At 39.1% G+C, this 14,500-nt stretch overlaps 1 protein-coding gene across 3 annotated transcripts in view; it reads left to right on the top strand.

Moving 5' to 3' along the window:
- Positions 1–14,500, top strand: part of pax7b (paired box 7b) — a 53,632-nt gene that overhangs the window by 16,992 nt on the left and 22,140 nt on the right. For all 3 annotated transcript variants that reach the window (XM_079588571.1, XM_079588570.1, XM_079588572.1), the window contains 3 exons: positions 3,099–3,295; positions 10,959–11,124; positions 11,896–12,092. In XM_079588571.1, coding sequence (XP_079444697.1) covers positions 3,099–3,295; positions 10,959–11,124; positions 11,896–12,092 — 560 coding nt within the window. The remainder of the gene's footprint in view (positions 1–3,098; positions 3,296–10,958; positions 11,125–11,895; positions 12,093–14,500) is intronic.

Genomic DNA, 14,500 nt, shown 5'->3' with positions numbered 1-14,500 from the left:
ATCTGCTTTGGAACTTGTGGCTGGATACACACTGTTTAAAAGTTTGGGGTCTGTAAGATAAAAAAAAATTTTTTTTTAGAAATCATTGTAAAAGGCTGATTTGCTGTTCAAGAAACATTTCTTAACAATGTTGAAAACAGTTGTGCTGTTTTAATATTTGTGGGAAAATTTTACGAATTTAAAGAACATGTGATTGAAGTAGAAGTCTTTTGTAACCTAAACGTCTTTACTGTCACTTTTGGTCAATTGAATTCCATTCTGAATAACATTAATAATTTCTCTAAATAAAAAAAATTGTCCCCAAACTTTTAAACGGTAGTCAAGTTTGATTTTCTACCACAAGTGGAGGGATTGTTCATTGGATTATTTATTCACCCTCATGACTTTTTCATCTGTTGAAATTAAATTAAGATATGTTTTTTTTTGTTTGTCTACATGGCAGTTTTGTTTTGGACCCCATAGACTTTTATTGCATGGACAAAAACATTCTTCACAATTTCTTCTTTTGTGGTCCATATAAAGAAAAGAAATACAGGTTTGAAACAGCATGATGGTTTTTATTTCTGGGTAGTTACAAGTGCTAGCAGCATGTAGGGAAAAAATAAATTCCATGTTGTGTCTTCAATGAAAGTGGTGGCTACCTTTTGGAAAAACAATCAGTATAGATCACTGCACCAGCCTTAAGTGGTCGTCATGGCGAGTCAAAACCAAATCACTTTGTCACAATTTCTCCAAAACCAACAAAGGGATTTAAAGAACATGAGTTCCAATATATATGTATACTTGAGTATGTTTTTAGCTGAGTGTTTGGATGAGGGGAGAATTCTGGCAAAATGAATCTTAAAAGAAAAGGCAAAGGAATTGATTTAATTAATGCGGCCTCATGTCCTACGGCCATGTGTAATCCGTCGAGAATTCCTGAGCGTGAGCTCTGGGAGACAAAAAGACATCTACCAGAGGACTCCTCAAGTGGCCTGTAATGAGAACCTCCCTGTAATCCCATAATTCCTTGTTTAATTAAAAGACAGAGCTGGCCTGGAGTCGAAGCCACTTTGATGGCTCTTTCATTGTTGGGCTTTTGTTTGGAGGCTATTTTTGGGACTTTCTGTCCAATCGTCCAACAAACAAATATAGTGACTTGCAAACACATTCTGTAATCTGGTGTTGCCCTTGGTTAGCATTTGTTGTTGTAACCAAACCAATGTCAGGTGACACTGGGAAAGAAAAAAACATGACATTTTTCATATAAAAATGTAAAATCATTCAGAATCATTTAAACTCAGATATATCTGGGGAATAAAACAACTTTGAATCAGAATGAACAGATCTGCTGTCATCTAAAAATTTTACTGTCATTGAATTACTTCTCAAATCCCTCTTGTGTTTCACCTGAAAAACCAGTTCTTTTCAATGTCTTACATCAATGACCCTGGTAAAAAGCGGATGTTTATCGTGTAAAATATATGTTCTGAAGCTCACTGTTAAATTGTGTAGGGCTGGGCTTTGATATAAACTTCCTGATTCAATTAAATTTTGATTAGATTCCAGATTCATTTCAGTTATAATGTCCATTTTGTAAAAAAAAAAGAAAAAAAAAAAGGAATACTCATTCTGCTAATGCTGTTAAGTACACAGAGATAAGTTTCAGCCAACACACACTCTTAAACAAAAGGTTACAAAAGGGAATTTTCACAGCAAAGCCATAGATTAGCAATTTTCAGCACCCCAAAAAATCTTTCACGGAACAGTTCTTAAAAGTTTTTTTTCCTAGTGTAAAGAATTTTATAATCCGAAGAACCTTTTTACACTATAAAGAACCTTTAATATATTGAAACAGTTCAATGAATGTCAAATGTTAATTTTAAGATAATTTTTCCAAATTTGTACAAATCAATATCAGATTCATTTCGATGAACTGCGATTATTTGGGTAGAAAAACATCCCTATAACGTATAAGGAAAGGCAGAGCACAGCCCACTCGGCTCCTATATAATCAACCATATTCAGAGGGGCCAGTCTTGGAAGCCCACACCAGCATTAGCCAATAAGAAGCTAGGGTTCAGCCATCACTAATGTAGAATTGCTTCAATTTAGCGGGAAGTCATGGCCTGGATTAAGGCCAGTGTCTGCCGAGCTAGGCCCCCAATGCTGCTGAAGGGATTTTCAAGGATCAGCCCAGTGCCAGCCAAACTGGAAATAAATAAGGAATCAACTCAAATGAAATGATAAAAACAGGCTGTAAGATCTTCCCTGTTATATGTGGAAATGGTCTTGATGTGACTAAAGAATGGGATGAAGGAAACTCTATTGTTAGTGAGTTTTTTTCCAGCATACTTATCAATCTAGACCTATTGATATTAATGCCTGCTGCAATTATTTGCAAAGTTAGCAATGACATTCACACACCTGTATAAAGGTCACTGTTTTGCACAGCACGGATAAGCTAATGTGTCATTTTTGTTTCATCACTAAGCTACTCAGCTTGAATTGCCACCCACACACCTCTGGTTTGCATTAGATCAGATTTGGGCTTATTGTTTCTCATCTTTTCTCCAGCTAACCACTAAACAGAAATGCTATAGTTGACATGGCTGCATTTGACAGATAATCCACCGCTCGTATTTTAAAGACTGCAAGAATATATTGCGGATTGCATTTGATGAAATGTTCTCAATCGTATACTTGAGTTATTTGCAAAGTGCCAGTTTTGTTTCATTTTTAGCACAGAATACCGGTACAAGGATCGCTAAGGTGGTCTGTGGAGATTAACTCCCCCCTTTTCCCTCTATGGCCTCGGGGCGAACTGGGATGCGCACTGATGTGGGATTGTATTTACAAGAGCTTCGCTTATATAAATAGCTGTGCATTGAAATAATATTCGCTTGAAAGCCACATGAATCCATTACATTTCACCACACCGCCATCCATCTGTTTTTCTTTGGGGTCTCATTCACACATCAAAATTAATATGATCATGACAGTGTTCATGAGCAGAGAGCTTTCTGGGAAGTGCATCTCTATGGAAAGTAGATGCCTTATTCTCCTATAGTGGCGTTCACATCGTACTCAGTTCTTTCGTTCTCTATCCTCTCTGATAGGTCGAATGGACGAAGGCTCGGAAGTGGAGTCTGAACCGGACCTGCCCCTGAAGAGGAAGCAGAGGCGCAGTCGGACCACTTTCACAGCCGAGCAGCTGGAGGAACTGGAGAAGGCCTTCGAAAGGACACACTACCCAGACATATACACCAGAGAGGAACTAGCCCAGAGAACCAAGCTCACCGAGGCCAGAGTACAGGTATGACACTATCAAATACTAAAGTAGTGTCTGCAGTTGCTAGAGATACACATGGTTTGACTGAAATGCAGTTCAAAATGTGTTTTATTGAATCAAGAGCCATTATTGTATACAAAACTTTAAGGGATAGTTCACCAAAAATGAAATAATTGACTCACCCTCATGTCATTCCAAACCTGTATGGTAAACATGATTTCACCAAGTGCAACATGTTCCAGTAACGGGTGTAGAAATTGTACTGTTAATTGGATGTATTGTTTAGGAGAAATCACACAAAATTGTTTATTTACATATACCTGATGTGGCTGCCTGATCGAAATGAGTGCTTTCCCCTTTAATTGATGTGATGTCAAGAATCAACATAAGTTCCTGTTCTGTCTCCACCTCTTCCTTTTTGCATTGTAACTGAATGGGAGAGTTTGTTTCGGGCTCCTCTTTTTCTGGCCTTTTTGAATTGTACTTGCATGGCAGAGGGAATAAAAGATCCAGAGAAACTGCTGCCTGCTGTCCCATGTCCAACAACTCCACAAGCTACACAATTCAGAACTAAAGTGTTTGTAACTGGTGACGCATATCACGCTTGGCGTCGCGAGCCACTGGTTACACGTGGTGTGTGACCCGGATTCGAATCGGGGTTGCTGGAGTGGGAGGTGGGCGCTAATAAGGACGCAGCCTCTAGCGTCAGTTGCTAGCGCGTTTCTTGAGGTTTACATGCACAGCTCTTACTGGCCTACGTCTGTTACACTCACCCCCCTAAACCTCACTCCCATCCGGGTCATGGCACTAAATGTCACCGGTTCTACTCTACTTGCTCAGAGCAGGATTCGAACTGGGGTCTCCGGCGTGGGAAGCAGGTGCGCTAACAAGGACGCAATAGACCGCAGCCTCTTGCCGCTGGTGCGCCACTTGAGGCCAGGGGAGTGAGGTTTACACGCACAGTACGCCTGGCATAACAGACGTACTGGCCAACGTCTGTTATGCCAGGATTAATATCATTCCAATTAACCAGTCAGATTTGAGGGGACAAATTTACAGCTTATGTCTAGTTTAGGTTTACAACTAGGGTTAGATGCTATTACATCAGTGTTATTTACCTATAATTGTCCTCTGATTTTAGGGATAAGTTATGGGTAAGTTAGGCTTAGGGGTAGGGTTAGGGCTACATTTTCTGAAAGGAATGTTGTTCCAGGATCAACAAAAATCTTACTTGGCAAAATCATGGTGACCATGAAAGCATACATACAATCAAAGTCAATGTGGTCCAATGTTGTCCATTTAGTTTTGAAATATCTTCTTTTGAAAAAAAGAAAGTCTTTGGAACGACATGAGGGTGAGTAACTGACAGAATTTTAATTCTTTTGGGTGAATCATCCATTTAATTGTGCTCATCTATGAAGTTTAATATGGTACTCATAAGACTGATGCTCTCAGTTGGAGATGTAGATGGCACAATGAGAGCTCAGTAAGAGTTCAGCTATGTGCTCTGAGGTCTATAGAGCTCTAAAGTGTCACTGGATCTGTTGGACTAAGGTTCTCTGATTGATGATGCGTGTAACAATGCAACTGCTCATCTCAAAGAAAGTGCTAAAAAACACAGCGGGCCTCTTCCTGTCAGCCATATCAGAGAGAAACACAATCAGGTGGCTAACATGGCACTACACCTGTTAAAGTTGGCATGAAGGGAAAATTCACCTGATCTATTTTCTAAATGCATGTAATTGATCTTAGTGTGAACGATACATCCATGCATGTTTCGTTAAAAAAAATTCTTCAAAATGTCAAATATCCTCCAGTGAAACAGTGAACAGACTTCTCTGATGATGTTTGCTGAACTTTTCCAATCATTTAGTTTGCGTAAACTCCGTCTTTTTCTTGCAATCAACTGTAAGTTCGCATTCACACATGTGCCCCATTCCGACCGATGAATTGAACCATGTCCTACCCTACATTTAATTTCTTTTTGATGACCCTGTTTCACTCTGATATACGTCACAATATGGATGAAAATATATTTTGCTTCTTCCATTACATTACAACTTAAACCTTTGCACCTTTTGATGGACAACTTTTTGAACTCTTGAATTTTTCTATTTATAGAAATATTTTTAAAATACACGTTAGAGGAACCTAAACACTTGTAGACAAAATTACAAAACTACTTTTTTGAAGATTATCTGAGGGATAAAAGTGCATTGAACTTTGGCTCCTCCCACCACTGCTCCTGACAGCTTGTCAACCATGTGGATAGTTGAAACAATGAGAGGGGGAAAATACAGTAGAGTTATGGCAGCAGCTGTTGGGAGCAAAGGGAGGGGGATAAAAAGAGCAAGAGTGCATTCCTGATGGATTTCTCACTTCAGCTTTTGGCTGAGATCTTTTCTTCCCACCACTTTCAAGCCCACCACCGCTCCTTGTAAAATTTGCTGCATATCAGAGAGCATCCCACACACTCTCTTGGGAACCCTTCTCCACCAGTTACATTAATCAATCAAGAGCTTGTAAAAAATATGACCGCTCGCCATGCCCCTGCTGCCTGCTTCACCTCTGCAATGGTACAGTGAATTGTGCCCTTCAAATCCTAATGCTCTGGACATTACATTCATGCTGTAATGTATAGTGAAATGCCATGTAAGGTCAATCTGACTTGGTTTTTCGATTTTGTGATACTATATTATATGTTTTAATATTTTAACACTGTATGTCAGATCTTTGCAAGCTGCCTAAATGACATCATTGCATAATTGAAATGCAGCTGTCTTTCTCTCTTTCCCTCTCAGCCACGTTTTTGAGGGCAAAATTGGCATCACTAACTTTCAAGTTGCCAAATATCTTACTCTTTCTGTGATTAGCTGCAGACGCTTTATATTGCTTTGTTTTACTTAGCAGCATTTGGATTTATGAATTGCGTTCCAAACAATCAAATCAATCAAAACAAATTTAGGTATAAAAAGGATCTAAAACATTGAGGAATTGACTCCATTTTGGAAAAAGTTGACCCATAGTGGCCTCATGGCAGGTTTTTTGGTAGAGAGAATATCTCTCGCTGGCCATGTCAGTGATTCAGCTCTCCCTGAAAGGAGCCCCATGGGACATTTGGCCCTTTTGTGTGTTTATGGTGACTGATGCTAATTAGACAAGTGAATCAACATTATATCACTTCTGACCTGCGTATGTCAGACCAGAGTCATATTTGTAAAAACTGAAAATCCAATCATGAATGTGAATTCAAATGCTCTTTTGCACCATTTTGGCACCATTTTGAATGGAATGTCCAGATCATTCAAAGATCATATGAAACCACCACATCCTTGATATATTGGCCCAACAGCGCATGTTTTGTTTTCTCAACCCTGTCACAGCCCAGCAGTTGGTTCTTGAGAGGCCAAGCAGAGGATGTGTGAGGATCTCTGGCTCGAGATAGCTCACAATGACATGCCAGGGCTCTGGGATCATTGCTTTTGTGGAGGGGAAGGTGTCTGACCCTGTTGGCTTTTGGCAGACCCCGCGGCCTCAGTGTCAACCCACTTGAGTGCAGCTGCGCTGACACAGTATCCAGATGTCTGAGAGAGAGAGAGAGGGAGAAACAGGGAGAGAGGGAAGGAGTGTTGCTGCTGCCAAAGAGAGGAAGTCAGACATGGATCAGTAATGATGTCAAAGGCGTTAATTTATGTGTTTGGTGCTTTTCTATTAGATGTCATCTGTCTTCATTGAGCACTGTCACTGTGGTTATTCTTAACCACAGACACGTTACTCGTGCTTCCACTGTTTTACTGCTCCGTATGACAAATCAGAGGAAGTGATCCATATCTGACTAAGCAAAGGGATAAGTGCTTCCAGCCAGGTCTCACTGCACTGCTGCCTGTCTGTCTGGTTTACTGCAGTCTGTAAGGCCAAAGGAAGAAACCAGATGAATTATCTGAGATTTACAGGAAATTTCATAGGCAGTGGCAGTTATGTCACTTTAAACTCAGTTAGACATGAAATCTTTGTGATGTGCTGAAGTATCAGGTTTGGGGTTGTGGGTATGACAACTCATGGAGGATAGACATGGAGGGAAGAACTTAGACGCGCTACGTTATCACAATGAAAACTTTCTTGTTATATTATATTATAAATAATGAATTAAACTAGATAGGCTTAGGGTTCAAAAGGTCTGCAAGATTTTTTTATAAAAATACAGCTAAAATTATTTTCAATAAAAATTCAGTAAAACAGTAATATTGTGAAATATTATTAGAATTAAAAAAATTGGTAATGTTTGAATGGTAGTGTATACTTGTCAGGCACGGAGTGAGAAGAGTTAGTCCTTCCACGTGTTACACACAAGCAGGTTTGAAGATGTCTCCACTTCCCCTCTATAATCCGGCCCCCTTTGATCCAATCTGGAAACACGACTTCCAGGGCACAAGTGTCAGCCCCCTGATGTGGAGTCATATCACGTGCGTTTTGATTGATGCTTGCAAAATCTGGAGCCAATAATTCTGTTCTTATGCTCCTGACCTACGTAAAAATGTGGGATTTCAATGAATAGAACAAATAAATATATGTATATACATGTATATTTATGATTACAAAAGGAAGAAAGAGGATGTGCATGTACTTAACAGTCTTCTACAATTCAACCAAGGCATCTGGGTGTAGTAAAAGTTGAATTGTTGAAAAGTTGCAGATGTTTCTGCTGAAGAGACGTGACATTTTATAACGTCTTGCTACACTGTTACCTTCAGGACCCAGTCCAGCCCGTCTCAACCCTTTATCCCAACCCATCCTGTCCCACTGCCCATCCAGATTCCCTAAACCCCTGGATGGAGCCCTGCACTGAGATTGATGTCGGCCTTTTTTACGCTTCTCAGCCACTGTTATGTTCTTTTTTGCTGTGAAATTCAATCACGTTATCCAGGTTTTACTCCTCGTCTTCCTGTCTGTCCACCAACCGCCCTGTGCATGGCGAACGGTAATCCTAGGAAGACATATAACCATCGTCATCCGAGAGAGACGGCAAAAGAAAAAGAAAGCAAGAGGAACTGATAGGGTGGCCCGGGTGATTGATATTGGATGAGAGCATGAGATGCTGGCCGAATGTGGAATGTGAAATCGTGACACAGTCCACAATCAGATTTGTCTTCCATTTACCTCCCTTCCTTTTGTCTCTTCCACTCCCCCTGTACACTCGGAGATTGAGAGTATATTGAATTGAATTTTTTCGACTTCCATTCCCTCCGAACCGAATGCAATCAGACAACAGCTCCTTCAGCCACACTCCAAGAAATCTCCTCTCTTAAATGTTTCGCCAAGTGACTCCGTTCACTTTTAAGGAAATTATTTTGAACTCTTCCAGAAATACGAAATGAGTTGGCCTTCTCAGTTGGGCAGTGTGCTTTGTGTCTCGGCTTGAGCAGGGAAATGAGAAGAGTGGGGAATTAGAAGGAGCGGCAGAGAGAAAATCCCCGCTCAAGGTGCCTTTGCCATCGGGTTCCAGAATGGTGCATTCAGAAGCCCCAGCTCGCAGCAAGCCTCTTAGGAGATCCATTGAGCGCGGGGCGGCAGGCGCTCTAGCCTCTAACACTGAGATACACGCTTTCTAATGCCTTGTGCTACTCTCCAGTTCTCACTAATACCAGAAGCCATCCTAACCTAAGACATGTAAAGTAATGGGGCTTGTGTCAGCGGGACTTGTGGTTTTATGGGAAGGGTCATTGATGCACAGCATTGTTGAAGGAGCAGTGTGGGACAGCTAATGGGGATAGTTGAGTGCTGACTTTTATTTGATTTAAACTGATTTTATTGATTAATACTGAAAAAGAAAACCTATCTTGAAAAATTCCAGTAGACTGGGTGTTGGGAACCGGCTTACTCAAAGCAGTTGCTAACCATGTGTGTAATTAGTCCCCCGGTGTGTTAATAATTATATAGGTCTTATAGGTGTTTCCCCAAGTCTTATAGGTGTTTCCTAGTTTTTGTTTAGATATGGGAATGCAACAGGAAGTTTTTAAGGAATGCCAAAATCTTTGCTTTTTATGGGTGGGGTTTTATTTAATTTAATTTATTGTTATTATCTTATTTATTTTTTATTTTATTTGATCCAGTTACCATAAAGACATATTTTTGAGAATCAATCGAATTTATAAAAAATATATTGCTGTAAACAGCTCTCTATGCCTGCATTAGCTACCATATGAATTTCAGATTTTATGAAAAATAATCAGAATTTTTCTCTTTCTTTGTCATGTTGTATACAAAGAGTGAAGGGCAGCCTGGGAGGATAAAAGAGAGAGGCAGAGAAAGAGTGTGTACTCATACAGTATGTCTATGCCAGCCCCTTGATCAATGCCCGGGCTGAAAGCGTCATTCTTGAGGAGCTGTTTAAAAAGGGACGCCCTCTCTTTGTGGTCCGATTCATTGAAGGGCCATTGTCCCCCTCTTTCACTTCCACTCACAATGGAGGGGACCATTTGAAAAACAACAGTAGATTAACTGCACTGCCAGTGTATTAAAGTCTGAAGAATGGCCCCTCTGAGGCATAGATCAATGTCATTCACTCTTTTGCATACACAGGGGCAGCGCCTCGGCCCCAGAGAGGTGCAGGTTACTGGCCGTGCTCCCCCTTTCAATGACTCTCATTAGAATGAAACTTTAAAAATGTGTCTTAATGTGACAGAGGCATTTCTTTCTTTCTTTCTTTCTTTCTTTCTTTCTTTCTTTCTTTCTTTCTTTCTTTCTTTCTTTCTTTCTTTCTTTCTTTCTTTCTTTCTTTCTTTCTTTCTTTCTTTCTTTCTTTCTTTCTTTCTTTCTTTCTTTCTTTCAACAAAGAAAAGCTTTTTGTTCATTAAATATCTCGAACACGTCATATCCAGAGATATTTTCATTTGATTTTTTTCTTAGTTGGCACCATATTAGTTCTCGGCCTATGTTTTAATTCATCATTCTCTGTCATTGTTGGATATTTATTGTAAGATTTTTAGGTTTAGATAACTTTGCACTAAATGAACGGGATACTAATAGATTTTGGCAAAGATATGACCCATTTTACGGGTTACCTCTTGAGGGTGCAGACAGAGTGAGGTGCATAACAATGTAATGCATGTAACCCTGTTATATCCCTCCTCTAATATAAGGTCTTTTTGAGTTTTTTCCCTAATCAGTGTTATTTTAGTAACACTGTATTATAGATTTATAGTTATTATAGTTTGTGTTAATATTTTGATTTTATTTTTAAAAATGTTAGTTATTATGTTTTGTGCTTTTATTGTTTTTTAAAAATGTCTATATATTTCTTATCACGTTTTATGACGCATGTTGCCTTATCAACTAACTGAATTATTATTGTTTTATGTTTTCTACATTTTATCTTATTTCAGTTAATGGTCATTTTATTTCAAATAATGAAAATATTTTTTATGGTTTTAGTTTTAGTTAACGAATGAATAATAACCTGGTTTCTAATTCAAACTGATTTTAAAAGAACATATTGTGGTGCCTCAATTCCCTTTTAGCAAATCCATTTAATTTTTCAGTGTTTTGATGTTCATTCTTTTCCAAAAATCAAGTAGAAGAAATGTATAATATCACCCATGTATTTGGTTATCGAACATGAAAATAATTAGCTGCAATTTAGTGCACTTATTATTATTACTATTGATTTTTTTTTACTTTTTAATTTTAGGTTTGGTTCAGCAATCGACGAGCCAGGTGGCGTAAACAAGCTGGAGCTAATCAACTGGCGGCATTTAACCACCTGTTACCTGGAGGATTCCCACCCACAGGCATGGGCACTCTACCAACATACCAGCTTCCCGAGTCCAGCTACCCTTCATCAACATTACAACAGGGTAAGCTAATCAATGTTTTTGGGCCTGTTTACGCCTGGTCACTTCATGCGTTTGCTCTGATCAGATAGCTATCAGGTCGTGAAAAGACCCAGTGTTTGAGAAGCATTCCAAGATGAAACTGGGTAAGTGTAAATGCATCTGGTTGTTGAAGAAACATATGTAAATGTTACTCCTCCCAAAATGTTAAAAATAAAAAAATAATAAACTTGTGAGCGTGTTATAGGCTACCTGCTCCGGTAACCAGATATGACAGCTCTACTCGCCACACAGGCGAGTAGAGCCTTAAGATGAGTAGCTGACGCGCAAACTGCCTCAAATGAAACTAAAAGTTTGGCATTACATCCAGAAGTTCAACACACAATCATCTTCATCAAAAGTATTGTGAGACTTAATTATCCTACCATATATCTCTCTTATTGCGTTCTTTATCTTGAAATTAGCTTTTGATTAATAAAATGCAGCTAATTTCTGTTGCATTCGCTGACGTAAATTTGCATATAGCGTGGGAACTGAAGATCGGATTTATATTCGTTTAGCGGAGACGCATTTATTGTGGCCAAGTGTAAATGAACCAGTTTTAACAAACTTGATAGTTTTCCAATCAGTAAAAATGCATGAAGTGTGTAAACAGGCCCTTTGTGAAGAATTTGACCTTTTTTTAAATATTTAATACTCAAACTTATCTAATACAGGAATGGCAATACATTTAAAGCTCCTATGATGCACTTGAGAATAGTTTTCCGAACTAATTAAATATGCTGTTCTATCCAGATGTCAGTGGCACAGTGCATCGGCCCCAGCCCTTGCCCCCGTCCACCATGCATCAGGGCGGGCTCTCGAGCGACAGCGGCTCCGCCTACGGCCTCTCGTCCAACCGCCACGGTTTCTCCAGCTACACCGACACCTTCATGAGCCAGTCAGCGTCCAGCAATCACATGAATCCCGTGAGCAATGGACTATCTCCACAGGTCAGTAAGGGTCACTGGCCACAGTGTTTAAATACTCTTCTCTATAGCCACATGTCAAGGAGTCTTTCAAGTGGAATTATGAGACCTCTCTGAAGATAAAACAGCATATTCTTTGTGCGCTACCGTGTTCGTTTGGTGATTAGATGCGTCTCATGTGTACCGAGCAGACACGTTTCGGAGGAATCGTCTTCTAGTTGTTGATACCCCCCTTGTGCTTGTGAATTCTTCATAAGATAATGTTTTCTAATTAATATTCCTTTGTTTTACCCACTCTCCTAATTAAAATAAAGATTTAATTGTTTGATTCTAAGAAAATTAGTTTCAGACAATACAGGATACCCTAAAGAGAATAAATCCCAAATGCAGTCAACGAGCTGCCAGCACTGCATGCGCCTCGTTCAGAAAAGAGCATAATCTCACCAAACTAATGGATCTGTATGTTTAATTGTCTGGAAGTCATTTTCAAGAGTTAACAGATGTTTAAATACGTCTAGATGTTTTAATTAACTGGAACATAGCAAAAAAAGTATTGCCTTGTGAGGCTCTGATACATCTTTGAATCCTATTCAATTTCAGTATGCCATAGAGGAAAGTATAAAATGGGAAACCAGGAAATTCAATTTAAGGCATGTGGCGTTTTTTGTGTTTGTTTCATAGAATTTAAATAGACAGGTTTTGTTTCAGTTTGACAGTGTTTCTGTGTGAAGGTTCTTGTTATAGACATTATATGGCATTGTTACCTGCTACCTTGAACAATGCGTGTAAAAATAAGACTCTTTGCTCAGGGTTGATCCTACCCTGAGCTAAATAATAGGAAAATGGCTGCTATTGATGCACATCATTGGTGAAGAGTATATTACAAGCAATTATTCACCATTAGTGGGCAGTTTTGCCCACCATAACCAAGAAGATCTGACTAACAGGCAGAAAATAAGATTGAAATGGTGTGTAAGGAGTTGAAGATGAAATTCAATACTGCGTTTGTCCACAATTACCCCCTTGTTCACACGTTTTATGGCCATTTCCCCCCCCCTCCTCACCAAATATTTCTCAAAGCAGATTGGAAACTGGTATTACTCCATTTTTTCCAAAAGAGAGGAAAGAATTAGGGATTTGATGACAAAAAAGAGATTTTCTCTTGTACTGCGGAGTTGGGGATAACATAAGCGTTTCTCAGCATGTTTGATTGTTAATCGTGGTGGAGGGGCTTTAAGTACTAATGCTCTCGCTGCAAACCTGCATAAATAACTGAACATGGCTGGAGAATTTGTGTGCATTTTTTGGGGGAGTACTTTCAGCCAGAAATGGATCAAATATAAAATAATAGCTTTCTGGTGTTTTACATTACACTATAGATTATGTAAGTAATTTGTTTTATTCTGAATAAAACCAAATGCCATCTGAGTAAATATATTTTATTTTATTACTACAGCATATTTCCTTGCTTTTTATTAATCATATTATGTGGACTGCTTCCTCATTTTATTTTCTATACGTTTAAAGAGGATAAAAGAGCAATTACACCTGTGAAAATTATATTTTTCTCTAAGAATTTTAGTATGAATCTCTCACTAAGATGAAGATGGTTCACCCTCCATCTGACCCCTCCTCGGCCCCCTAACCTCCCCACCCTTGTCCAGCCCCTCTCACCCATCTCCACATGTCACATGTGGCTATTCCATCAGGCCCTTATTGTAGGAAAAATTAATGTTCTTTTTGACAGGAGTATCATAGTTCAACCCAAGCATCACACTGTGCCTCAATGTCCATGAAAGGGCCGCCAGTGCCCCACAAGGCAAAACCCCCCCATTCTTCTCAGCTACAGGGAGTCCACATGGCAGTCCTTACACAAGCTTGTTTTTGTACATGACGATTTTCTCCATCATTTGTCTATACTACTGTCTTTCTTTTACTTATAAGCCTCTTCGGCTAATTTATTTTAACACATTAATTTAGCCTTCAATGAAAACAGTTCATGCAAATCAATGCAAATAAGCTAGTGTGTGCAAGATTTTGTAGAGTCTAATGTAGAGTTTGAATACTGAGAGTGCAGTTGTCAATTATTTTTCCTAATGCTTGTCAAATAGTAGAGGACTGTGGGATTGCACAGAGAGCTTTTTGTTTGGTTTTGTCTGCTTGGGAAATCTTATCAGACATTTTTTTAAAAGCTTTATAGCCTAAAGTTGTTGTCATAGTAGTGTAATGGCCTTCTCTCATTTGTCTGGACAAACCCTTCTTTGACGCTGGCTCACTGATTCTTTGAGGCACATCTAACTGACAGTTTCAAAATAATCCTGCTTATTCTTACCTCAATTTCCTTCTGATTTATGTTTTATTTTATTTAGTATCCTGACTTCTGAAGTGCCTGACTGCTTTGTAAAATCACTGTCCCATGTTTAGAAATGGGC

Source organism: Phoxinus phoxinus (assembly GCF_949152265.1).
Source record: "Phoxinus phoxinus genome assembly, chromosome: 18".
Taxonomy (NCBI): Eukaryota; Metazoa; Chordata; class Actinopteri; order Cypriniformes; family Leuciscidae; genus Phoxinus; species Phoxinus phoxinus.
This window is presented reverse-complemented; position numbering and strand designations above follow the sequence as displayed.